Source organism: Pungitius pungitius, chromosome 19 (assembly GCF_949316345.1).
Source record: "Pungitius pungitius chromosome 19, fPunPun2.1, whole genome shotgun sequence".
NCBI lineage: Eukaryota > Metazoa > Chordata > Actinopteri > Perciformes > Gasterosteidae > Pungitius > Pungitius pungitius.
This window is the reverse complement of record NC_084918.1, coordinates 11,620,714-11,646,687: the sequence shown is the minus strand read 5'-3', so window position 1 is coordinate 11,646,687 and position 25,974 is coordinate 11,620,714. Positions and strand designations below refer to the sequence as shown.

General features: G+C 44.4%; 1 protein-coding gene across 4 annotated transcripts in view; it reads right to left on the bottom strand.

Moving 5' to 3' along the window:
* The window catches only part of mpp7a (MAGUK p55 scaffold protein 7a), a 115,087-nt gene that overhangs the window by 74,388 nt on the left and 14,725 nt on the right, over positions 1–25,974 (bottom strand). For 2 of the 4 annotated variants that reach the window (XM_062559242.1, XM_037456234.2), the window contains exons 2-4: positions 21,989–22,147; positions 15,698–15,727; positions 13,940–14,058 (exon numbers count right to left, since the gene is read on the bottom strand). In XM_062559242.1, the coding sequence (XP_062415226.1) occupies positions 13,940–14,058; positions 15,698–15,727; positions 21,989–22,025 (186 nt within the window). In that variant the 5' untranslated portion in view covers positions 22,026–22,147. The remainder of the gene's footprint in view (positions 1–13,939; positions 14,059–15,697; positions 15,728–21,988; positions 22,148–25,974) is intronic. The other 2 variants (XM_062559243.1, XM_037456235.2) reach the window with 1 other exon arrangement.

Here is a 25,974-nt window from a genome sequence, read left to right as displayed (position 1 = left end):
GCCTCCTCCTCCTCATGCAAATTCCGTGTTAAGTTAAGAGACCTAGGGGAGACTGCAGTCTACCTAATCAATGGTAACAACGTGTGTACGTCCCCCTGACTCATGTCATTTACCAGTCACTGGAAAATTAATTCTGCCTGTTTCCATCATCCGAACGGCAGGTTCCATGATCTGAAGGCACTTTCCGATTATATTGTAATGGACTGACATGTTCTGTGAGCGAGGATACACATGGAATTTTCTTCCCCTTACATTACTTTTATACTTTGAGTAGTTTTGATACCAGTATTTTAACTTAAGTAAAAAGCGTTGATACTTCTACAGAAGTCTTTTTAAACCCTACTACTTGAGTAATGTGAAAAGGACCACCAATGTTGGTCAGGGAGTCCCACAAGGTTCTGTGCTTGGACCAATTTTATTTACCTTGTATACAGCGGGTGAAATAAGTATTGAAGACGTCACCATTTTTCTCAGTAAATACGTTTCCAAAGGAGCTATTGACATTACATTTTCAGCAGATGTTGGCAACAACCCAAGTAATAAATACATACAAAGAAACCAAAACAAGGAAGTTCAGAAATAAAGTTATGTGTAATAATGTGAAATGACACAGAGAAAAAGTATTGAATACGCTTACTGATATTTATTCAATACTTGGCTGTGTGTTTGGGATCATTGTCTTGCTGAAATATCCACCCTCGTTTCATCTTCATCATCCTGGTAGATGGCAGAAGATTTCTGTCAAGAATGTCTCTGTAAATTTGCCCATTCATCCTTCCTTCAATTATGTGAAGTTTGTCAGTACCATTTGCTGAAAAGCAGCCCCACACTGTTCCCACATCCAAACTCCACTGTTGGTATGGTGTTTTTAGGGTGATGTGCAGTGCCATTTCTCCTCCAAACATGATGTGTATTATGGCATCCAAAAAGTTCAATATTGCTCTCATCTGACCACACTACTTTCTCCCAGTATTTCACTGCCTCCAAATGTTTAAAGCAACCTTTAAACAAGCTTCAACTTTTTTTCAGCAATGGAGTCTTGCGTGGTGAGCGTGCATACAGACCATGGCGGTGGAGTGCATTAATGACTGTTTTCTTTGAGACAACAGTACCTGCTAATTGCAGGTCTTTTTGAAGCTCTCCACAAGTGGTCCTTGGCTCTTTGACAACTCTTCTAATTATTCTTTTCACTCCTCTGTCAGAAATCTTGTGAGGAGCACCTGGTCAAAACAAGTTTATGGTGAAATTATTGTCTTTCCACTTACGTATTATGGCCCCAACAGTGCTCACTGGAACATTCAGAAGATATAGAAATACGCCTCTAACCAATGCCATCATTGTGTTTTGCAACAATTAGTTGTTAGTTGTGAAGGTCTTGAGACAGCTCTTTGCTTTTACCCATCATGGAATGTGTCTTGTGTGACACCTTCGCAATGAAACCATTTTACAGGCCATTAGATAGGACTGAACCAGCTATGAATTTGCACTGACAATGGTCTGGATTGCTTTTTAATTCTTCGTTTTAATTCTAATTTTGGTTTCTTTTTATGCATGTATTACTTGGGTTGTTACCAACATGAAAATTGAATATCAATAACTCCTTTGGAAATATATTTACTGAGAAAAATGGTGACGTGTTCAATACTTATTTCACCCGCTGTATGATACCTTTGGGCGACGTTATCAGAAAACACTGCATAAACTTCCATTGTTATGCAGACGATACTCAACTGTATTGATCGATCAAGCCAGAAGACACCAACCAGCTTGTTAGACTTCAGGATTGTCTTGGAGACATCAAAACTTGGATGACCTGCAACTTACTGATGTTAAACTCGTAAAAAACGGAAGTTATCATGATAGGACCAGAGCGCCTTCGAAGCCAGCTGTCATGTGATACAGTCTCTTTGGATGGAATTGCTCTGGTATCCAACCGCACCGTCAGAAATCTTGGAGTTCTATTCGACCAGGATATCGCCTTCAACTCTCATATATAGAGGACTTCAAGGACTGCCTTTTTTCCATCTACGTAATATATAAAAAATCAGGAACTTCCTGTCTCAAAGTGATGCAGAAAAACTCCTGTATTAACTTCTCTGCACTGACTTCCTGTTAAATCAAGAATAGAATAGAAGCTCCTCTGTCACTCTCTCCATCTACAATAATCCATGTTTTATTAATGCACATCACTAATTCAGCTTCTTTCCGGGAGTTTTTTGTGCTTTCTCGCCTAGCAGGTCTCCGTGGATCGTAGTTCCGTCCGGACCCTGGTTCTGACTCCTGGCATGGCTTCGCTGACACCTGCTGCTGCCATCATCATTACTTTAAATATGATTCATATAACTGTCATCATAAACAAACATCTTTCTTCTTTCCCTCCCCACAGAAGCCTCTGTGGATGGTGGTTCTATCTGATGGTGGTTGTCCCTGCAGTGGTCCTGCCGTACACTTGGCCTGCTGCATTTATTTGTATCATTTCTGTTAGAGGAATTGAATGTATTGTACATCTTTTACATTGATTATTCTGTACACATGACATCCATTGCAGTCTGTCCATCCCGGGAGAGGGATCCCTCCTCTGACGTTCTCCCTAGGGTTTCTTCCCTTTTTTCCCCATGGAAGGGTATTTTCCTGTGCTGATGTGAGGGTTTCGGCACAGAGGATGTTGCATGTGTACAGACTGTAAAGTCCTGAGGCAAATTTGTAGTTTGCGATTTTGGGCTATACAAAATAAAATGAATTGAATACTTTTGACACCTCTGACCACCACACATGTGAGCAAAAAAAAAAAATAGGTACATATTGTGATGAGCGTCCCAAGCCCACATCAGCGTTGCCCTGGAACCTAGGAGGAACACCTGCTCACCACTCATCACAAGCTGAGTGGCCACACCTGCAGCTCGTCAGCTCCACTGCATTTAAGCTGCAGGTTCTGAAGGGACAAGGAGGCCCTCTGGAGAAGACGTAAAGCTAACCCTCTTGTCTGCCATTCTCTCTCTCTCCAGAAAGCAGTGATTGACCCTACGGCACCCATGGAGCACTGCACCGACTCCCCCACAAGCGGATTCACCGCGAGCACCAGGGCCCGCGAAACCTCACAAGCTGGACCTCCCCTAATTTACTCTACAGTTGTAAATAAACCTCGCCCTCCGGGGACTTCACTTGAGCTGTTGTGTAGTGTGTTCCTTCCACCCCGCCACATTATGTATAGAATCATTGACATCCTCCATCCCCACTGTGTCCAACTCTCGCATGCTCGCAGTACATCAAAGCAGAGGGCCACCCGGTTCACTCACACAGTGAAGAACGCGACAGAGTGCTATCGCAACTAGCCACTGTACAAACAATCCAGCTTTCCACCGTGGATTCGATATGTCCCAAAGGCCTGGTACGGATTCCAAATAATTTCAACAGTCTGGCTAAATTGGCTAAACATTTCCTTATCAGCATTAACATGGAGACTGCACGATGTTGAGAGACAAAACCGGTCTCTCCGGAGACTCAGCTAAAATGGAAAAATAGGCCCAGCTTGCGCCCTGGCTCATTTACTCGCACAGAAACACTTCATTGCTTCATATGCGGAGCGCAGATGGAATAAATCCAGGTCTTGCAGTTTAAAAACAGCCCGTGCAGGAATGTGTTGACAGCCTACAGGCCGCTGTCTGGTCTCATCAGGGAACAACAGACGGCGACAACTGTCCCGGGCAGTCCCCAGAGTCTGTCCTCGGCTCGGTATGGTGGAGGGGAGCTCGGCCACGGGTCTGACTAACTGTCCTAGTGATGAGGAGCGACAGGGAAGCCAAGCACACACAGACACACACACGTCAAGTGGAATCACTCAGTAAGATAGAAAGAGAAGAAAGAAAAGCAGTTTGTTTGCCGTCACATTGTGAGCAGCTGCAGATGCTGTGTGCAATTAAAACATCTGTTTTGGGATTGTCAGACATGACATTTCCCGCTAACTACACTGTCAATGTCACTCTGCGGTAGTAAATCCATGGAATCAGATAGATGTGATTCTGGTCCGTCTAATGAGATTCCACAATCGCGTCCTCAATAAAAAGATGCCAGACGCCAGAATATATTTATAATTTATTAGCTAGGACCAGATAATTAACCACTTAATGAAATACTAAATAAATCGATTAACCGTGGCAGCTTTAAGTTCTTCTTTGAAGAATAGTGTGTAGATAAGTTAATTTGAATCTTTCTCCGTCATCTGTCTTTGATATCCACCAGAGTCCATGATGTCATCCACAACGCAACACTAATGTCAGCATTCCACTGGCCCTTTTATGGCTCTCTGGTGAGAAAAATGCAACATAACTATGTGTTAAATGTCTCCCGAATAAGCACGCCACCACTCTGAAACCCCCACTCAGAAACTGTATCTCAACTGTTGGCCATCAATCCGTTCGGTTCTCTCTGCTCGACTTATCCACTCAGCCTGCTCCTGATAAATCTTGACCGCGTTTGGGCCATGCCTCGGCCAGCAAAGGAGCCATGTGTTAAGGTCTGCTTGGAGGTTCAAATCCATGCGTAGAGTTGAACATCACTTCGCCATTGACATGGTGCATTAAGGCGCATCGTGTAAATAGTTGCTGAAGGGCTTGGTGGAGATATACATGAAAAATGAGCACATGCTGCAAGCTCAGACGTCGTAAGGCCCAAGTCGGCTCTGCTGTTAAACCGGTGTGTGTGTGCTCCATGCTTCATGCCCTCAAACCGAAAAGAGCCACTCTGGGGAAATTTCCAGGAAAAATTCATCCTAATGCGTTTCACTTCATGAAGCCACGTCATATTCGACTCTCCACTGTTCAAGAGGTCCCAGCGACTCCTCGGGCTGTCCTCCTGCAGAAAAAAAGTTGTATGAAAGCCCGGCATGCAGCTCCGGTTACTTCATCTGTCCTGATCATCTCTGTAAAAAACAGATGAAATAAACGAGAGAGGTTGCCAGTGTCTCCAGCGCTCCAACATACCACAGTTCGGGTGACATCTGCTTAGGTAGTTGTTGCTCCGCCACCTCTGCTTTTCTTAGTAACTGGAATTTCTGCTCCGCTCGCGGAGCAAAATGGGGGATTGAAATGCTTTTTATTTACAGTTCAGGACACGTTCCAAGGGCCTGTCCATGACGCAGGGATGTGTTTTAAAGTCATTACTCCGTTTTGTGCATGGCGCGTTCTCTGTCCCCTTGGTGAGGCAGCAGGGCTCCTGCCAAAGGGAAGAGCTGGCCTGGCCTTAAAAATACAAAGCACATTGAGAGACAGTGTGCTCCAGCCAAGGAGGGCTTTGCTCAAACCAGAGTGTCTCCTGGACACAGGGACTAATCAAAGATTGGGATTCTGAAGCTTTTCCAGGTGACAAATGTGGTGCTACGTCTACGCAAAACAAGTGTGAAGTGCTTGGAACAAACTGCTGAAGATTAAGAGGGTACTTGCTGAAGTGGAGACTGAGTAAATGGTAAATGAACTTTGCAGACAGCTTCTCTTTTTTGTTAACTGCTACAAAAGGATTAGTGTGTGTTCGGTCTCCTCCAAAGGCCTCCGAATATGTTGTGTTTGCTTCCAGAAATAACCTACAGGCTTAAAATACACACAGTAGAGGGAAAGTGTGGAAAAACACTACCACGGGTAAGAAAACCATATGCATAAATTCCAATGAAGACGGACTGGAACCAAAACATTATATCCTTCATCTTCCTCAGACGAGAGCTCCAAACACTGCGAAGGATCACTGTTAAAGTTAAGGGCCAGAGACCTTCACCTTAAAACTAGTGTGTTGACGTTCTCTCCCCAATCAAGCTTTAAAAAAGACAATGATTGCCCCAAGCCTCCAATGTCAGCGTTGAGGTACAATAGACACAAAGAAAAGCCTCACAAGCGTTAATCCAGACGCGTCGCAGCGAGTGACGTCGGCGGGAGAGAGCATGCAAGTGAGCGAAGGCTTAAAAGATGGAGAGGTGGGCTGATGGAGGGAGAAAGAGGTCTGGAGATCACAGGGCTGGATATTGTTTCTTCCTTAGAGTCCCGAGCTCAAGGCCTCTGGTTAATGTCCTCTGCCCGGAAAACTCCAAGCCAGACCAGTTAGGTCTAACAATCTTATTCCCATTCCTGTATTAACCCATCGGAGCGGATCTGGTAACAGGCCCGAGTTGATCCACCAGGGGCCCATCACTCTGTTCGATCCAGAACAACTTGTCAAGGCACTGTGGCCTGGCAGATGGGAGGCGGGGGCAACACAGACAGATGGGCAGGGTTGCAACTTGAAGAGCCCTTTGAAATTATGCGCTTACTTGAGAAGCACAGAGGCTCAGGCTCACAGTGTAAAAAGAGCTGGCTTTGGACCTGGCGAGATGGCATCAGGTCCTGGACATTGTGCTGCGGTGAATTAAGAAGCCAGGATACGACAGCACGGTTCTCCATCAGTCTTCTTAGGGTGAAGCAAGCAGGTTCCCACAGACCTAAATAGAACTAAACCCAGCAGATATTAGAAAGCACAGCATCCACACTGCATTGCCATTAGTGGTAACTCAGTTACCACTTTCACCAGGGATCTAGCGTTCCAAATAAATAATAATCTCATGTGGTCGTTGATCTACCAAAATGTGGAAGGGAGGTCTGCAAAGAGTTTTTGACTTTTTTTTCTGTTAAAACCAATTTCCCCAGAGCAGTAGGTTATAATCCCATCGATATGCCTCGCTTAGACAGAAATTATTTTCCCTTTCTGTAATTATGCAAACTAAAAACACACCTGTACCGACTATACCTGGACTAGGTGGCACTTTATTGTTCCTACAACGGCATTTACAGAGTTTGGCATTCTCAAAAAATCTTTTTTTTTAATCTGGGTCTGTACCCTCTCAGTTGAATGTACTTATTGTAAATCCCTTTGAATAAAAGTGTTAGCTAAATGAAAAAATGTAATCACACTAATATTCTCGTAAAAATTCCAAATATTCTTAAAATTGATATGGGTTGTGTTACAGCATTGTCCATTTAGAAATTGCAAAGATAAGCCATTATCAAGCAGGTTTTAGCGCAGTTGGAAAATTATTCCCCACTGGGCTTTTGACTTTTGAAAATCCACTTTGTAAGTTGTAAAAAACCTTTTGATCAACAGTGTGCGAAGCCGAGGAAAGATTGTAAATTGTAAACGACTGTAAAAAACAAAAAACCAACACTCTTTAACCTCATCATCAGTACTGAGCATGAGCAAAACAAAAATTATATCAGTATATGCCTCTCTGCACGTAAACCTGAATACAACCAATATATTTTTCATCGGCCAGGAAAACCACTTACTAGTAATATTGGAAATGTTCTCGCTAATTTACAAATGTTATGAACTCATGGTTAATTTACCTACGCATAATCATTAACACAGTTATCTGAAGTTAGGTGCATTTGCAGTGACGTGGCGTGTTCCTGCATGAGGTTTGTTGTTTTTTTTAATGAGGGGAAAAAATAATATTTTGTGCATGTCAAGGATTTTCTGAGACGATTAAAAATAAAAAAAGCACCTTCCCTTGACCAAGACCCCATACAGGAGAGTCTGGAGCCTGATCCCACCTCTCATTTGTTGGTGGAAAAGGCCTGGAGAATGTGACAGCTAATTAAGAACTCGCAGTAGATCCAACGGACGAACAAGAGGAAGCTTGAAAAAGAGAGAGCAGAGCACCTGGCCAACAGCCATGATGGCTACATCACTTCGACAGGGATACATTTCCTCCTTGCGCTCTTAGAGATGGGAGCGAGAGGCCCCGGACACCGCATCCACAGGTATTTATATAGCCGTTATTGGGTAGAAAACTACGGTGGCCGAGAAGGTTCAGACAAATACAAAAGCAACAACACAAACGCAAACGCCACAACACAACACGAACGCCAAAACACAAAATACAAAAGCCACATCACAACCGCAAATGCCGCAACGCAACACGAACGGCGCAACACAACACGAAAGCGAAAACGGAAGTAGCTGCCCACGGGAGCGAGCGTATTTTGGAGGAACGCCCACGGGAGCGAGCGTATTTTGGAGGAACGGAGCTGGAGGATGCCAGATCGTTTAAGAAGTAAGTGAAACATGATTCCTTGCGGCTACAGTTAAAGTAAGGAATCATGTTTCACTTACTTCTTAAACGATCTGGCATCCTCCAGCTCCGTTGTTACGTGCCGACTGGTTTTTGAACCTACTGGTTTGGCTACGCGTTTAGATGTTATTAAGAGAGTAATCCTACTTGGGCAATGTGCTAGAAAACCTGACAGAACTATGTATTTCACGCTACGCCACCAAAAACCAGTTGTCTTGGCTCACCCTGAACCAAAAGATGTTCTTGCCACTGACGATTTGCAATTTCATGATAAGTAGTGAAATCAGTAGGGGCATTTGACAGCTCGGTTGGCCGACGGCGTAGTGCCGCCGTCTTATAAAGTTTTGCTATTTTGCTCGACTGCGGGTTCGAATCCAGGTTGTGGCGATCTTTTAATAAACGTATGTTCTTTTATTTATTTCTTTATACGTGGCAGTGATGTAGTGCTCACTTATACAATCATAATCGCTGCATTGGATATGGGATGCATTTTGAACATTTTCAGCAATATGTTTGCGAATGTGTGACGGATCAGGTGACCGAGGCAGACAACATCTGCCTCTGTCGGAGCAAAACAAACACGCACGCGTAGCCAAACCAGTAGGTTCAAAAACCAGTCGGCACGTAACACCGGAGCTGGAGGATGCCAGATCGTTTAAGAAGTAAGTGAAACATGATTCCTTACTTTAACTGTAGCCGCAAGGAATCATGTTTCACTTACTTCTTAAACGATCTGGCATCCTCCAGCTCCGTTCCTCCAAAATACGCTCGCTCCCGTGGGCAGCTACTTCCGTTTTCGCTTTCGTGTTGTGTTGCGCCGTTCGTGTTGCGTTGCGGCATTTGCGGTTGTGATGTGGCTTTTGTATTTTGTGTTTTGGCGTTCGTGTTGTGTTGTGGCGTTTGCGTTTGCGTTGTTGCTTTTGTATTTGTCTGAACCTTCTCGGCCACCGTAGAAAACAGGATTCTAAATTATTAAGACCCGTAAAGCTAGGAGTTGATGCATTTGACTTGATGAGTTAGAGGGATTCTACGATCTCTGAGGGTGTCACGTCAACATATTATTTTGTGAAGACTACCTGTGAAGCCCCAGGTGAGCTTGTGATGTGTTCAGGCAGTTCTCGGTCCATGTGGGAGCCATAAACACACTTCATGACTGTACGAATCTCATTTTCCATATTTTGTGAATCACTCCTATTCTCCTTCGCCTGTTAAGACTGGCTTTGTGTCGTGTAGACCTTCTGGTTTGAGTTCTTTCCTTTTGGCTAAGGAGTAGAAAAAGGGAAAAAAAATCAGGGTTAACAAATGTGACCTGTAAAAACGGTTGTGGGATTGCGTCAGATATGTTCCTTGATTACCAATACAGACATCTGACTATTAAAAGTGGGGGCTGGTGAATAGGCATGCTTTTCCACATTCTCAGTGTCCCCCTAGTCCTTCAGAATTGGTTTAAAGCAATGACTTTAAAAAGTTATTCTATTGTAGGCCTGATATACCCTGTGTTCTGTACTAAGGAGTTAGTCACCCCCTCCCCCTGCCCCCATCACAGCCTTGCCTTTGGCTCCGTCCATCGCTCGTCCTTCGAGCTTCTCTGGCTTGATGGATGAGGAGCTTGTTTGTGGACATTGAGCATGATCGTTTGACGTTTCATGCTGCAGTTGATCATTAAACTCCAAGTAAAATATTTGGAGGGTAGCCTAAGCATGAAGTATAAAATTGCAAAGGGGATATATTTTGGATTCAAATCAGGTTTTCACACCGTAAATAACAACCCGCCTTGTGTAAGAAACAATATTTTCCAGGCACTGTAACCAGAATTAGCATAATGTTATTTATTCTATATATTATTTATTATTATTTACTTATAATTGACTTCAAAACCAAACACGGTATGAAATAGAAAAATCTACTCTGAGTTGACTCAGGAGGCTTTGTGAATAGGAAGGTTATCTCTTTTTAGGGTTGGACTCTCCCTTCCCCAAAACAGCCTGCTGGTATTAGCTTAATTCCCTGTGAGGGATCCCTTTTCCCCCAAAATAATAAATACAGACATCAGAGGCGACCAGTGAGCATTACGTGCTGACCACAGACAGTACGACTGGATCTCTGAGGTGGTATAGGTTTACAGTCCTAAAGCAGACTATTAGCCAGGTTCCACTGGTGCAGACTGGGTGTGGGGCTTAAATGCCTCACAGAGAGCTGTTCCAGCAGATTAAGTGATTTAGGACAATTTCCTTACTGTGATCTTCCTCTGTAATGGGGACCTGGAGCATGGCATGTTTTGAGGTGTGGAAAGGATAAGATAAGTGCCCTAAGGGCAAATCTGTGGCTGTCAAGGAGCGGGACTAACTGACATTACTAGGTGAGTCATGAAATTTGGAGGGCTACCTGCAGCGCGATCCAGTTATTCATGGGATACCAAGTCTGGCACTCCAGGAATACAATCCAGTTTGTCTGGAAATTAGCTCATTTACCAAAAATAGCTGAAACTTTCCACGTGAGTACAAGCTTCAGCTGCAGCACCTTTACATGTCATTAGAGGCCTGGAGCACTAAAGAACAAACTGGCAAGCCCACATAAATGATGCTGTGTAACAATGTTGCAAGTGCCAAGCCTATTAGCAACTAACAGGAGAAGCATTTAAAGGAAAACTGACTTGACCACAAAAGGAGGGATCTTGGGGCCTGGCTAAAGGCCTGCTGACAGAAACTTGGTCTTTAAAGTGAGTCCCACCTGAGGCAGTTGGAAATTGAGTATTGAATTATATTTCCTGTGTTTTTTTTGTAGATCTGCATCTTGGAAGAGGAACAGTGAGAGTGGTGAAATGTACAGAAAGCCCACTTGAGTAACTTCCTTCAATTTGAAAGAGGGGAACTGTCTGCGTCGTTTTAGCTCTGATGCTGCCCCCCCCCCGATGAGAAATCTGAAAAAAGAGGCAAACTCGTGAGCCACGCTCCCTGCTGAAAGACGATATTAGAAAATACTGGTTTCATTTCTGATATTAATAGGATTGTGAGTGCGGGGGGACGTGAGAGGCTGTCCCAACCTGATGAGGGAAAGAGAGGGAAAACAGAAATTGAGTCGGGTTTAGGTCTTCATGTAGGTCTTCTTTCTTGTGTCTCTTCACATCCTTGACACCTCTTTCTCTGGTCCCTTCCCTTTTTCCCCAGACGGGCTGACCAGTAACTGATGCTTCCTAATTACCCAGGTGATGCTTGAACGGTTCCATATGAGCGACCAGGATTGCCAAGTATGTCAGATTAACATGATGAGTGTGTTTTCGCTTGGCTGTTTAGCCATTTCCCAAAGTATCCCCTACACAGAGAAAAGTGGAACCTGTGGAGATTTGGCAGTGGGGATTAAGAGGAAGGGGACAATTAAGGTTTTATTAATGGCGTGCCACTGACGTTAGCCATGTTCACCTGAAGCTCGTCTCGGATGTAAGGCGAGACGGCCTGTCTGTCTGTTTGGCCCATGGGATAAAAGCAGCTCAGTTTCTCCCCATTGAATGAAACAGAAAAGGTAAAAAAAATGCATACTGGAGGAATATTGTGGTCCTTTGAAGTAGGTTTCATTCTGCCATGGTAGCAATAGTGAAATGGATCACATTAGCCTGGACGTTAACTAATACTTACTTAAGTGCAGGGCCCCAAAGTGAGGGCGACTTACCGTCCAGCTGGCACTTGAAGTAGGATTAAACCCTTCTTTCATACATAAGCAACACACACCTGACATTTCAGCTGTTGACAATCACTAAGCAGAATTTGTTGGGCCTCCCTTTCTTTAAGCAGATTCAACAACAACAAAATGCCTTTTTTACAGATCATCAGGCTCTTCTCAATGCTTTAACTTGTATGATCCAGAAAACACGTCAATGTCCGCTACTCAGAGATCAAAGACTGCTTGGTATAATTAGAGTTTATCCTCCACATAAATGTCGCTCTTGCCTCATTTCCCTAATTTCCATGATTCCACTGACTCAGTTTGTTGATATTGTGGTCCATCTTAATACAACTGTGCGCATTGTGTTTTTTTTTTCATTTCTGTGTATAATCAAGACTAGCAAAATGATACTCTTTGTTTGCGATGCCACGACAATTGCTTCTGAAGACTGGTGCCAAGCTTTCGGTCCTCCAGTTAGAGGGCCTGCGAGGACATGGCCCTCTAGCTTCAACAGCATCGACACATTGCTTACAGTTTAGCAAGGTGTAATGAGGTCGGTTAGAGGGCTAATAGCACAGAAACATAATGCCACCTACATTAGCATCACTCTGGCCCACACTGCATAGTGTTTTCTTTGGGGCCCGCAGAGAATGAGAGCCTGAACATGGGTAGGCCCTGCCCATCATTATCCATCTTCAAGGGGCCTTAAACGTTGGCCATCCATAACAATCCAAGCATCAAATGAAACCCGCCTGGTTTCCTCAAGACCCGACGGGGTTTTCTGAAGGAGTCTGAGGTATGCCATAATTCAGGCACTTTTACACGCTCACATAGGCGCATTACCACCCTGGATCCTGAACAAACATACTTACACAGAAACATACTTCTTCAAAAATGGAGGGGATGAAAATTATGTCAATTTTTCTCTTTCAATCATCTCTGTGACATAATGATTCTGGCTGGAGAAAAAGACAGACCACCAAAGGGGGAAACCAGCACATGAAAAACGTGTTGGCCATTCTTTCAAAATGGGGACCATATACAAAGGACACAGGTGAATGTAGCTCTGACAATTAGAGGGGTTTTCTTAGTAAATTGACCAGAGCCTGCAGAGTTACATCAGGGAACTAGAAGAGAAGGCAAAGTAGTGGTAACACGTATTTTCTGGCTGAATAGTGGCTGACAAACACGCTGGGTTAAAAAGCACAAAAGCCCTCCTGTTCCCTTCTCAATAGTGGGAGCAGAGGAAGACTGTTTGGCTGCCGATTGGAGGATCCCAAGTGAGAATGACGTTAAGGCATTACCGGAGTCTGTCTACAAGCGTATAAAGCTATAAAGCGTGCTCGTCTCTTCCATAAGCTCTGCAGCTATCCAATTTAACAGGCAGTAAACGGACCCAAAGCCCATTCACGCTGGAGAGGGGGAGTTGGAAGATCTGGGTGGGTAGGCTGTTGGACAATGACAATAAACTGAGCAATGTGTGAAAGAAACTGCACAAAAGGAAGCTGAATGAAGCGGGATTGGATGAAGGTGCATTTTATCGCATTAATCTCGGCCAAAATAATCTTATTGATCAGCATGTTAACTTTGACACTTTTTCAAGCTGGGAAAACCAATGCATAATCACAGGTACCTGCTCACTAAAAAAATAAAATGGATTTATAACGGATTAAAAAAATAAACTTAATAATAAACGGTTATGTTACAATCGTGGAGGGTCATAAACTTTTTCGCATAGCAATGTAGATAAAACGTCAATGTCCGTGTCAAATAGCTGTGGTTTTAGATTTAATTTGATTACATTAATGTTAAAATTGAGATTTACTTGAAATATTTTAGGTGCTACTGTGTTAAGATAAGGTGCTTTTTCGCAGCTGTATTATTCTTAACTATTTATTGCATTTTGTGCATAACAATGCAATTAATCACAGAGAATCATGCAATTAGTAGCATTACTTGTATCATATTTCTAATATAACATTAGCAATACAGTGAGACAACCTGCCACCAACCCGTTTTCATTGGAACTGATTCTCTGACCTTGTGGAGAAGCTGTTGCGTTCAGATTAACGGACGGTCATTTTTGTCTAAAAAGGAATTATTTGTTCTTATCTAATTGTTGTTCTTTAAATCACAATATATGAAACCGTGGAAAAAGCCTGATGTGACTGCGTTCTGATCTCGCTTTACCTTGACCAGTGTCTGGAGACTTCTCTCCCCAAACATGTTCTGGAGGAAGGTGTTGTCCTCGGGGCGGCTCAAATGGGGCTGCAGCTGGGAGGGCAGAGCCGCCAGCAGCTCATACAGACCTGCGGATGGGGATGGGGGGGGCATGGCAGTGAGAGAATTAAGGCAGGCATTCATGCATTGTCATACGTGGCAAAACCCTACTAGAAAAAGATATATGTACATCTGTAGTTGGATAACAAATAGAGCATAGCTGCTGTATAAGTGCAGACATTCATAAACACCATCAAAACAGGACAGCAAAAACACACGTCATTTTCATTCTTAGATCTTTTTGATTTGTTTGTCCAATACACCCCCCCTCCCAAAAAAAATAGTTTTGATTTGTTTTGTTTGAAGCTGGAGGGAATAGGATAAATAAAGCAACCCCCCAAGCCTCTGCTACTATTGTCCAAGCCTTTCCTGTTGTCTGACAATCACCCATATCCTAACACCAATCCGAAATGACCTTTCCCCCTAACAAAACTATGTTGGGACACTTTCTGATCAGTTCAAAAGTTTTATATTGGCTCTCATTTTTTTACCATAAACTGAATGGGAAGCCTTCCAAAGCATGTGTTCAATCGTGCATGGATCGAACCTGCAAACAATGCCTCATAAGTTTCAGTCAGGAGCATGAGCAAGAGCATGTGGGTTTGCTAAGCAGAAACTAAAAATGAACTCTGTGGGGCTGATGTCAGCAAAAAAAATTGTGTTTAAAAATGAAATACTTTTTTTTATTTCAACACCCACAAGGACAGTGGACATTAGTATGAGCCACAGTTATTGGCGAGTATGGCAAAATCAGGTTGCATGTTAACAGCTCAATGAACAAATCTGAGACCATTCAGAAGAACTCATGAAAGGCCTTCATACACGTCTTATAAAACGTTTTTTTTTAAATAGACTACTTCTACTTTGCTTCATAGAGAAACCGATGGGGCAGCTGATGGTTTGGAGATTAAACTGCGGGAAGAAACTGAGGCACAAATACAGCGAGTGAGCAGGGGCCTCCTTTCAAGCACAACAGTCCTGGAGCCCCACTGATTGAGAGCAGTGTCAAAGCGGGTGGAAACCAGTGGACACTTTAAAACGGTCAGCCTCTTACAGAATGCAGTCAAGCTGGTTTGGTTTTCCATCAAAGACCCTTTTAATAATCCACATTTGGTAGCTGAAGATGATTGATTGAAAACAATGGCTAACGTTGTTGGCTGACTGAACTGGCACGCTCTCTGATTTGGTTACGCAAGTGTGTGCAGCTCTGAGCACTTGGCTGGGGAGACGCGTCTGACTGAGCCCACGCGTCTGACTGACTGAGCCCACGTATGCATATATATATATATATATACACACACATATATATGAAGAAATTATTGTTAGAGAAATTAGATAAGGGGTGTAGAAATGGTGGTAAAAAGTGTGAATGCGTGTATGTGCGGGTAGATGTCATTACTATCGTCAGCGGTGAGATACCGGGATACCGTAGGAGGGGATGAAGGGAGCGAGCGAGGGAAGAAAGGAGAGAGTGAGTATCTAAGCATTTCTCTCCCCAGGTGCCAAGTCTCCCCTTCTTTCTACACTGTCAATGATACAATTCTTTATTTCTTACGACAACAATTCCTCCTTATCCATGCTGGGAAAACTCATAGACGAAGCACTATGGCAGACCCAGAAATGATCAACATAAAAGCGTATATAAAGACAGGCTACCACTGTGCTCACCTTCTGGGGGTCGCAATGTCAGGTTGAACCCTATGAACCAGACAAAAAACCCAGTTTAAAACAACAGAGAACGAGCAGTTGAGGAGCCAAGTGCTAAACAAAGACTCTGCAAAGCTGAAATTAAATCTAAGAATGCATGGCTGGACAGACAAGGAGGAGAGATGGAGGGAGAGGAAGGGAAATGAGCCAAACATTTACCACAGTGGTGTTGCAATTACTGTGTGGACACTGTAAAAAGTGGAAAAAGAGAACTTAATCCATGTCCAGATGTATAGACACATACACATAGGTCTGTGACATCATAAACCATGCCCAGCACAAATATTGGGGGACAAAATGAGAGAGGGGGGGAAGAAGAAAGGGAACAGATCGCGCCTTCACCGCTAAAGGGTGGACCGATTTTGTTTCACTCAGGGATGGTCTGGCTTCCTTTGGTTTGTTTTGGCCGGACTCTTCTGCACCCTCTTGTGCGGCGGCTGTGTGTGTAGCCGAGCGGCTATTGTCTTGTAGTGGACCACGAGGCTCTGTTGTGGCTCGCACTGCCCCGCCCATGTCCAGAGAACCTGAAGAATCTGCGTAATGTTGCGCCGTATGGCCCGAAACGAACAGACAGTCTCGGAGAAACCGGAGAGGCCCGGGGCCTCCAAAGCTTCCCGCACACAGCAAGTGACCACTTCAACTGCCAAACGGCATTTCCCCCTCTCATGCCTCCATCTAAACAGCGGACAAAGGATCTCTTAGAGATCCCTTTTTTGTAAAAACACACAGTAAACCCCAGACAGTAAAATGCATTAAACATGATGATAATGATGAAGGGCAAAGCAAGACAATGAAATTACAGGGATTAATCTACAAACACAGATTTGTATGGTTTCTTAACTATTACCCCCTTTCACTTACACACCAGACGAGGTGTGTAAGTAAAGGGGGGTGGTCTGCTGAGACACATTAATCTATCTAGCCAAGACTTGTCGGGGGAACCCACTTCCATATTGTACACAAACCACACACAGAATCTTTCTGCTGGAAATTAATTTGTTCGGATATAGGAAATGAACAATGGTTTTCGACTAAATTCCCCCCCTTCACATTTTCCCGAATGAGTTATTGAACTCCCTCATATATCAGGGTGAAGAGAACCGTGACAACACGCTCAGTATTTCAACACTTCATTGTCAACGTGCAGAGGTCATTTGTACAGAACAAATGATGGCAGGGCGGTGGGAAGAAAAGCAGCCGACGAGTGAGTCGCTTAATCCACTCATGGCTCGATTTACCCCCTAACTCTCCATCCGAGAGTGGAGGACAGGCACAGAGCTGCGACAGGAAGTCAAATTGAAGCCAGAATCAGCAAATTAACACAATGTCGGAGATAGACAGCGATAAACAACATCTGATTAAAGCGTGCGTGCAGATGGACGAAGAAAACCATGAAAGGCACAACAGCAAAAATAACAATCACAGCGATGATCACTCCTGCTCTAGTGTAAACACCTTTTTCTCTGAGGGAAGGAAGTTGAGACAGACAGTGGGCGGGAAGATGGATTTAGCCCGAGTCAGGTGCCAAACAAAAGGAGAAATGTTTAGGGCCTGTTCACAGCGAACACAGGACTGTTACATCATCAGCCCGCTTCCCTCGAAGAGCTTCTGTCCCGAAGACTTACTACGGCCTTACCACTTTGAAAACTATCCTCTTAGCAAAGAAGCAGGGAAAGCACCGCAATGGCTGTGTCTATTGAGCGACCATGTCACCTGCCAGACATAAAATGATATAGAATTACTCAAAATGCCTCATTACCTAAGCAGACACTGTGATCTTTAAAACATAACTCGCAATGAGAGCAGTGGCGGTCTCAGTATAGCTCCATCATTTGGTGAGGGGTAAAAAAATGTGAGTGGCTTTTGCAAGATTTTCGAGCTCCACAGCATGAAAAACCTACTTCAGAGGGCGCAGTGGGCCGGTCCAGGTCCAATCAACCGTCCCTCTGATCATATGTTGACGGTCTAGCTACCGCAGGCTCAACTCTGCCTGTGTGTCTTTTCGGAACCTAGAAAAAATCCGAGATCCTTTGCTGAGATCATGCTTCCTCCACGGGGCGTATAGAGAACCCAGGTTGCGGGACTCTATCTCCGCCCGTTCTCTGCTCCATGCTTCGTCACACCTTTACACTTTCAAAGGACTGTCAACACATTGAAAACCAAGCTTGGTACAAAAGTACAAGTCCAATCAGCAAAATGTAATGCATATAGTCAGCTGGGTCCTTTAGAGTGCCGGTTCTAACCATCACATGAGTGAGGCTCCATTGGAGGTACCTACAACCTGGCTGGAGTAGAAGTACGGGAACCAGAAATCCATTCCAGGTCTGAGCAGTTGGAACTTCCCTCTAAATCACAAATAATATATAATGTAAGAAACGATGACAAGTGAGACAAATTGATAGTAGGGGAAAGAGGTTATGAATATATAAACAAAATGATAGAAACAGGAGGGAAGGTACAGATGTCTGTGGGAAGGTAGAGTTTGGTAGTGGACATCCAGAACCCCTCTTTCATGGAGATGAAAGGTCAATGTTATGCCCGTCCCAAGTAGCCAGAGCTTAAATCCACTGTACCATTAGTATGCAAAACTCAGACGCCGCCACAACAGCCTGGCCACGTCCAAACGACCTGCCACCTCTGCCACCTCGGACCAATGTCAGACTCTCCTTCTGGCCTGCATTGTCCGTGCAAAGCCAGGCCAGCCACTTATTTTTCAGCAAAGGACATTGGTAGCGGATGATCAAATACCACCTGAAAGGCCAAAGCCGGCACAAAATTACGCTTAGCATTTGCATTCAGACTTTTTTTGCCATCTATCTCTCAGAGTCTCAGACCATTACTCAACATACCGCCGCCCCGGGTGTCAAACAGCGCACAGGCTTGTAAAGCTCCTCTCAGGTTCTTTTCTAATGCAAGTATGCACGTAACGCCTTCCAGTGACAGATTTAGTAGCATGTGTGCCTTGGCAGAAGATCAACAAAAATAGAAAGAATTCTTTGTATACAAAACAAATAAAAGTCATTGTTCCTCAATCTCAGCTACACTCACTTGGTTTCTTTCTTCAAAAAATGCTTCCTTTGGCTGTGTTTTCATTCATTTTCTACAATGATGTGGAACATTTTGTACTGATTTTATTGGAAGAAGGGGGACCTTCCAGTGGCAACCAATCGTTATATTTCAGTACTGTATAGCTGTGGCACAGGGCCGGCTGCTGGCCAGGGATCACAACAAATGGAAGGCCCCAAAGGAACACCACCCCCACCCCACCCCACCCACCACCATAGACAAAGTCCGCCCCCAACCTTTCCCTATGACGAGGCCAGATGCTCTGGATTTAAGACATTAGGATGGAAAAATGGACTGTTAACCTTGACAGGAAAATAAAAATAAATACCATATTGTTATCATATCGCATTGTGTTTTAACTTACAAAGTCACAAAGTGCCTCGCTGTAGGAGTGTCTGCATCTCATTACCTAGAATCATTACACAGCCATCACCTTTTCCAACCAGGGGGAGTTGAAGCTTAGAGAGAATACAATGGCTGGAATCGCTCATCTATTGCTCCCGCACAAACATGCACACATGGAGCCAGTCATTTGTTGGCGGGTCTGGTAAACGCATAGTCCCATTGCAAGGTTTCCATGTGTTGTCTTGCATGCGAGTGTCGCCCACCTCCTCTGCAGCTGTGCATGTCCGAACCACCCTTATCTTTAAATGCAGTGCAAGGGCCGTAAACCTTAATAGAACACGCAGGTACGGCCTGGAATAACACTGTTAACTTTAATATGGTTCATAAAAGAGGAATCGGGGCCTTCAAAAGTGCCTGCTCCAGAGCACGCCGTTGGGTTGGTTTCGGGTACGGTTTAAGTGGCACCATGCAGAGTCTAATGGCACATGGGGGGCAGGAGGGGGCTTTGTCAGCCAGTAGTTGAATAAGCATCAATATTGGGAAAACTAGTCCATTAAAAACCTCCAGATTTCAGTGATTACATGTATCTTGCTCTATTTACTGAATCAGGTAGCTGGCCACAGTTTTACATATCAGATTCAACTAACCACCTAATTTTCATGAAGGTTCTTGCGAGTTCAGTTCATCTCAATTTACGTCAATCTGACAAACCAGAGGATCTGTGTAACAAGCAGTTATTGCTGTTAGAGAAAGGACAGGCACATACAAAAATGAACAGTTTGTTTCTTCTTTACAAATAGGTGACATTAATAAACACTGTTGATGGGGACAACCGGTCTGACTGTCTTGTCTGTTCTTTAGCCATGCATCCTCAGGACTCATCAAATCACCGGCTACGATAGCAGGATATGTGGCCCATCGGCATTGTTTAGGGACAAGCCCTCCAGAATAATGATAGGACCGGAGAGAGGATTCCAAAATAAAAAGAATATACTGAAGGGTTAGACACTTGGCGTGTCTTATATTGCTATTTTCATTCATTCTAAGGAACTGGGCTCTGTGACATAGTGATGCACAAAGGAGCACCAAACATTTAGACTCAAGGCCTTGACCACTACTATCGTAGAGAGATTTTAAGCTAGCTATTGGTGCAGAAGTCTTTGGCTCTAAATCACCAATATCACCCCACTCTAACTCTCCCCCACAAATACGGCAATCACATATCTGCAGAAGAAGGGAGGAAATGGGGCTACCCACTCGCTGACCTCCGAGTGACATCCGCCAGATGTTGTTTGTCTGAGGGTCTGTGATGGGAAAGTGATCGATTGAGAGAGCTCCTCATCCGCAGACTACAAGCTGTCATTACTGCACAGCCCTCATTAAGAGATGGGGAGAGGTAAAACTCCACCAACTACAGGTCCCACGTGACACTAAACAGGAATATTCAGACACATGTGGAACAGGATGCAGAAGGAGGACATTTTAGTGGTCATTAACTCATTCATCTTGCTTGCGCACGCACGCCTTGGGGGGCTCTTTTTCTACATGTAAAGAAGTGTAGGGATTGCACTTACTTATAAATGCTACAAAAAAGTACAGTCAAATCTGGAAACTTAACCTTGCACATAAGTAGCTCAGTGGGGAGATAAATGGTGCGTAGCAGACGGAGGAATGGTTCCACTGTCTGAAGATCCCAAAGTGGGGGCTGAATAAAGTCAGACAAGTCGGGCCAAATGGAGCAAATGCTTAACAGCTATCTGTTCCCGGCCGAGCCCACAACCGAACTCCATCCCGGTCGAACGGGAGAAGTGACTATACAGTGGCGGTCTGGTCATCCCACGATCCTCCCTGCGAGGTGTTACAAAGATCTAAATCACAATAAAAATTTGATTTTAATTTGCACAATTAAAAGCTAATTTTCTGTCTCTTTTTGGCCGCCTTATAACATCGTGAACGGTTGTGCGTTTGTAGATCAGATAGGCACAGGGCCAAATTTGCTACCAAAGCCTTCATGAAGGTCACACAGTTGAACGTGTCCACGGTAACCCAATCACCAGGACACGTTCACCAACACTTCCCATGTCATATATTAAAAAGGTCACTTATCGAACACATTTATTTTCTCACTTCTTTTTATTTTTCTTCCCTAGATTTATTAGAATCTAATTCATAGAGGTCTTTTGTTTATTTGGGCCGAAAGCTAGAGAGAACTGGTATGATTTTACATGGGCCCTCTGTTTGTCTGCCCACGTGTTTGCTCTCAAAACAACTCCAATAATGAGCAGATCCAAAAACCTGCTGATGAAATAGGAGAGGTGCATTCGTTTCTGCCTAACGTTCTTAATATGCCTGTGAGGATTGGTGAGCGGTCATTGTGTTCCACCTGCACGCCAAACTTCACGGGACCATCAGGGGGATAGCACAAGAGACGGGCCCATGGAGTGTTTACAGGTTTTACTTGGAAACCTGAGCCCTTGCCGGTAATTGCCCAAAATGACTCTAATCGTAATTGATGGTCTGGCTTTCTACTTTGTCTGCACACATTTTCCAGGACAGATGGGGCTATGGCAACTGTTAAAAAAGCTGAGAAGAGCACACGCTCTTTATCCATCAGAGCGAGACACAGCGGGTGTTCTGCTTTGGTCCCGCTATCTTTGTTGGGTCCTCTGTGTGTGCATGTTGACGACGTAGTCGACCATTAAGCATAAATATAAATGTTCTTAATGTATATAACCTGAAAAAAGGCTGAGATGACAATTAATCCGGTTTGTGAACTGAGGGAGGGTAGACCTAAAAAATGTGAATGAAAAAAGGATAAGGGGGGTGGGATCCGTTCAGTACCTGGCTCATGGCCGACTCCGGTGGCCAGCGCGGGCATGGCTCCTGCCGGCCGCTTCCTGGTTTACCTCGAGCTGTGGAAAGTGGCAACGGGGTGTCAGAACGCTGTGCTCCTCCCCAGGGACTGGCTGAATGGGAGCGAAGGCGTTATGCCATAGAACCCTGCAAGGGGAGAACACAGCATTTTAGAGACTACTTGAGAGATGGCCCACAGGCCACATGCACGTGTGTGACAGTCACTAGCGAATACTGTGTTCTGTGGTATGAGAGAGGATACCTGGCATGCCGTTAAACATGGTCATTTGTGTTTAGGCGAGCCAGCGATTGACAATGAAAAGCTCACTTAACGGTGTGTGTGTGTGGACAGTACACTCACAGTAGACTGAGGGTGTTTTTTAAGGCACTGAACATCTTGCTTTGAACACGAGCCAGCATCACCTCACCCAGCACCCCACGCACACACAAACCTTTATTCAGCGTCCAGCTGAAAACAAGAGAAACTCTATCCGCTGAGGCGAATGCAACAGGCCTGTGGAGAAAATCCATTGGAGATGGAAAAGCATCAAGAAGTTACAGAGACAGTGGAAAAGGAAGACAGGGTTGTCACAGACAAAAAGGCCTCAGCTCATTAAGATCTCCATGCTGCAGTGGTTGACTTCAGAAAGCACAATAGGAGGAAGACGGCCGAGGCTGGCTTCATGTCCATACAACCAACCGTTAAGGTTTTAACCTTTTGGTTGTCTACGACACAATGAAACGTTCTATGTCAGCTCTCATGGCACGGTCGAGCTCAGTTCCCAGGACGCTACAGCCTTACGGGTCCCTTTAGTGGTTTCACTTCCCCAGAAAGAAAATGTTCAAAAATCTAAAAAAGAAACACCAGCAGGGCAATAAGCCTCTCTTGTGTCTCTCATGTTGGAGAGTTAGAAACACTGGCTTTGAATGGACGCTGAGTCCCAGCGGACTGTGGTGGAACCGCTCTCCTGCCGAAAGAGGTTGGCAAGACACCTGTTCCCATCTGGCTCATTAGGATCCCCTGCGATCGATGGTTCGTGGTGGAGTTTTGAAATGGCCAAAATGAGAGAACCTGTAGAGAACTTGTCAGTTAGCCCCCGCAGTGACGGATGCACCGGCTTTCCTAGCGTTTGAGACAAGAAAAAAAAAGACTGCCAAGACTGAATCCCACGCAGGGAACCGTACCACGCCTGCCTGATACACGGAGGTGAATCAGGACCCGGCAGACCACAGTAGGGGCCTTGTGGAAAAGGCATCGAGACAATAAGGCCCTGAAGATGCCTGAGTGAGCAGGTAAGCAAGTCATTACACAGAGTATCAGGAAGACATTTTTCTTTTGTCTGGATAGAGACATTGAGAATATGGTGCATTCATCAAACAGAACTTAAGAGGATTATTTTTCCACCCAGAACCCCGCTGCTCTGTCACACCAGAGCCAATTTGAGGTTTGGTCCTGTTCAGCTTCTCACTTCAATTAAATAGGTTAAGGAGGAGCAGCAGAGGAGGGAAAAGGCGCCTTTGGTAGTGACCACAAGATCGGTCCAGAAGGCCGGTCCGAATGGAGGACCAAACCCAAGTGTGCCAAGGGAACTGACCAGTGCTCAATCGGTTCAGTGTTTGACCCAGCACGGTTTTGTCATAAGGCTTTGTGATTGGAATGACAGACTTACAGAAAGACAAGGGACATGAATTTGCTTCAGACATGCCGCACTGTAATATCAGTCCTTTGATTCCATCCAAAAAGGGGGAGTGACCACATATTTCCAAATGTAAAAGGAATCCATCTTTCCATTCAACGAGCTTTAAAAAAAAAGGGGGGGGGGGGGCAGTAAGCCCTGTCCCAGAGCTGGGAACACCTGTTGACTTTTTAACCGGGCCCAAAAGGATCATGATAGACACGGTTGAAGAGACATTCCCCTCTGTCAGAATGCTCTAACCGGGTCTGTTCAGATCACACGATATCAGATGGTCGTTAGGGGAGAAAAGATCCAGAAGAAAAGGTCCAGAAAGGAGACGCCATGTGGACATGAGCATGGGCTCAGTTGATTGCAGACACTTACAAGTCCAACTTTGAATTGTTCTGCCACCATCTAGTGGGAACTTTCCTCACTGCAGGATAAGCCCAGTTGAGACAGAACCTGAAGCCCCCTCTCCCCCAACTGAAGACCCGCATGCACGGATATCAGGATACACTGCCCGTGGCCCAGGTATAAAATCCTGTCAGGAAAAACTAGATCTTAATCCTCCCACTTACCAAAAAAGTTGGAGAGTGTGTGTATATATTCTGTTCAATTGTCCAAGTCCAAATGTCAAGCAGAAAAGGGGGAAATTAAAGTTTATCTTCCAGTTATTTTTTATGAATTGAAGCGCTTAATTTGAACATGCAGAATTATTTTTTTAGATGCAGCCATACTTTTATTTAGTTAATTGAGAAAACATTTATATTTGCATTCACACATATGTTCAGTTTTTGTTATGTGAAATTAAAACTTGTCAAAAGAATTTTTGAATCATACTGAATTCATTTTTGTTGGTTGTGTATTAATTACATGCAAATGTTGATACAACTCCACTTAAACAGAGAAATAGTCACATTATGACCTTCTGGACCTTTGCTTCTAGAACTTTTCTCTGACTGGACCTCTCCACATTATAGTTGAAGACCGATCTATCGGGAAGCCTGCGCACCTACCATTTCAACGCCACAAGGCTTTGGTTCTGCATTTATCTTGGTCTTCGGTCTAATGAAGGAGATCAGGTTTTTATTGGCAACAATGTGCCGTTCTTTTCGTCTTCATTCAAGAATGCAGCCATATAAGGCCTATGCTAAAAACCTGAGATTTTTATATAAATAATAAAGGGGATCGAATAAAAAAATAAGCAAAATAAATTACAAATTGTATGGGTAATATCCATTTACTACTGATAGAATGAAACATTGACTCGGGCGTGGCAATAACCCCATATGACATCCCACAAAAAGGTCACCGATAGCAACGGGAAGCATACAATCCTTCAGGACACCAAATGGGCTCCTACACATTCGAGCTGCAACGTGTTTAGCAAGAGCTTGGGAAGGAGAGGGCTTTACTACCATGTGGCGTTACCCTTTTATGGAAAACTCTCGGTTCTTTCACTTCAGGTCCTGCTGGTGAGCGGATTGGTACGAGAGGAGGGGGCGAGGACAGATTGGATGTAAAATCAATTTGTATTTCAGCTACGCTACATCGTAGTGGCTTTGACGAACCGCAAAGTGCAAAGTCAGACGCGGGTGTAGTTTCAACCACGTGCACACAACAGTCTGCGACACAACCGTTTGAGAGTAATGTCAGCGTATCCGCTGTGGTCGCGGGCAAAGCTTAATTTACGTGCGGGGGACAACATTTCAATGGGCTGTACATAATTGCAGTTTATTAAATCGTGGTGGAGGGGGGAACGTTCATCCACGTGGTATTTTGAAAACTGGAAGACAGCCGGGAGAACAATAAAGAACAGAAGCAAATCCTCCTGATGCCAGCTTTTTCAGTTTCGTTCTGTGGAAATAAGTTAAAAAACACAACGAACGATGTCTTTCTCCTGCCAAAATGCCGCAACGTCAATTCCCATTAGGTATGAGGCGCGTGGCGCTGGCGGGACGGGCCGGCTTTTCCCAAGTGCGTGCCCTTAACTTCTCGTTATGGGCAGCAAGCATTACGAGGGAGTGGAGCCCACCCCCTTAAATGGAAACTGAAGGGAGCAAATGCAGTTAAGAGGTGGTGGAAAATGGAGAAAAAAAGTCAGCCATCTCCTGTTGGTCCCCACAAGAATTGTTACCATTTTATTTCAAAGATCAGAATCAGAACTCTGCCAGGTGATGCTCATGAGCACACACACACACTGATACAAATATGTGGCCCCTCCCCCCTTTTCAGCTTTCCAAAAAAATTAAAACAAAGGGATGTGGGATGGGGCCTTACCGTGACACTTGATTTCCA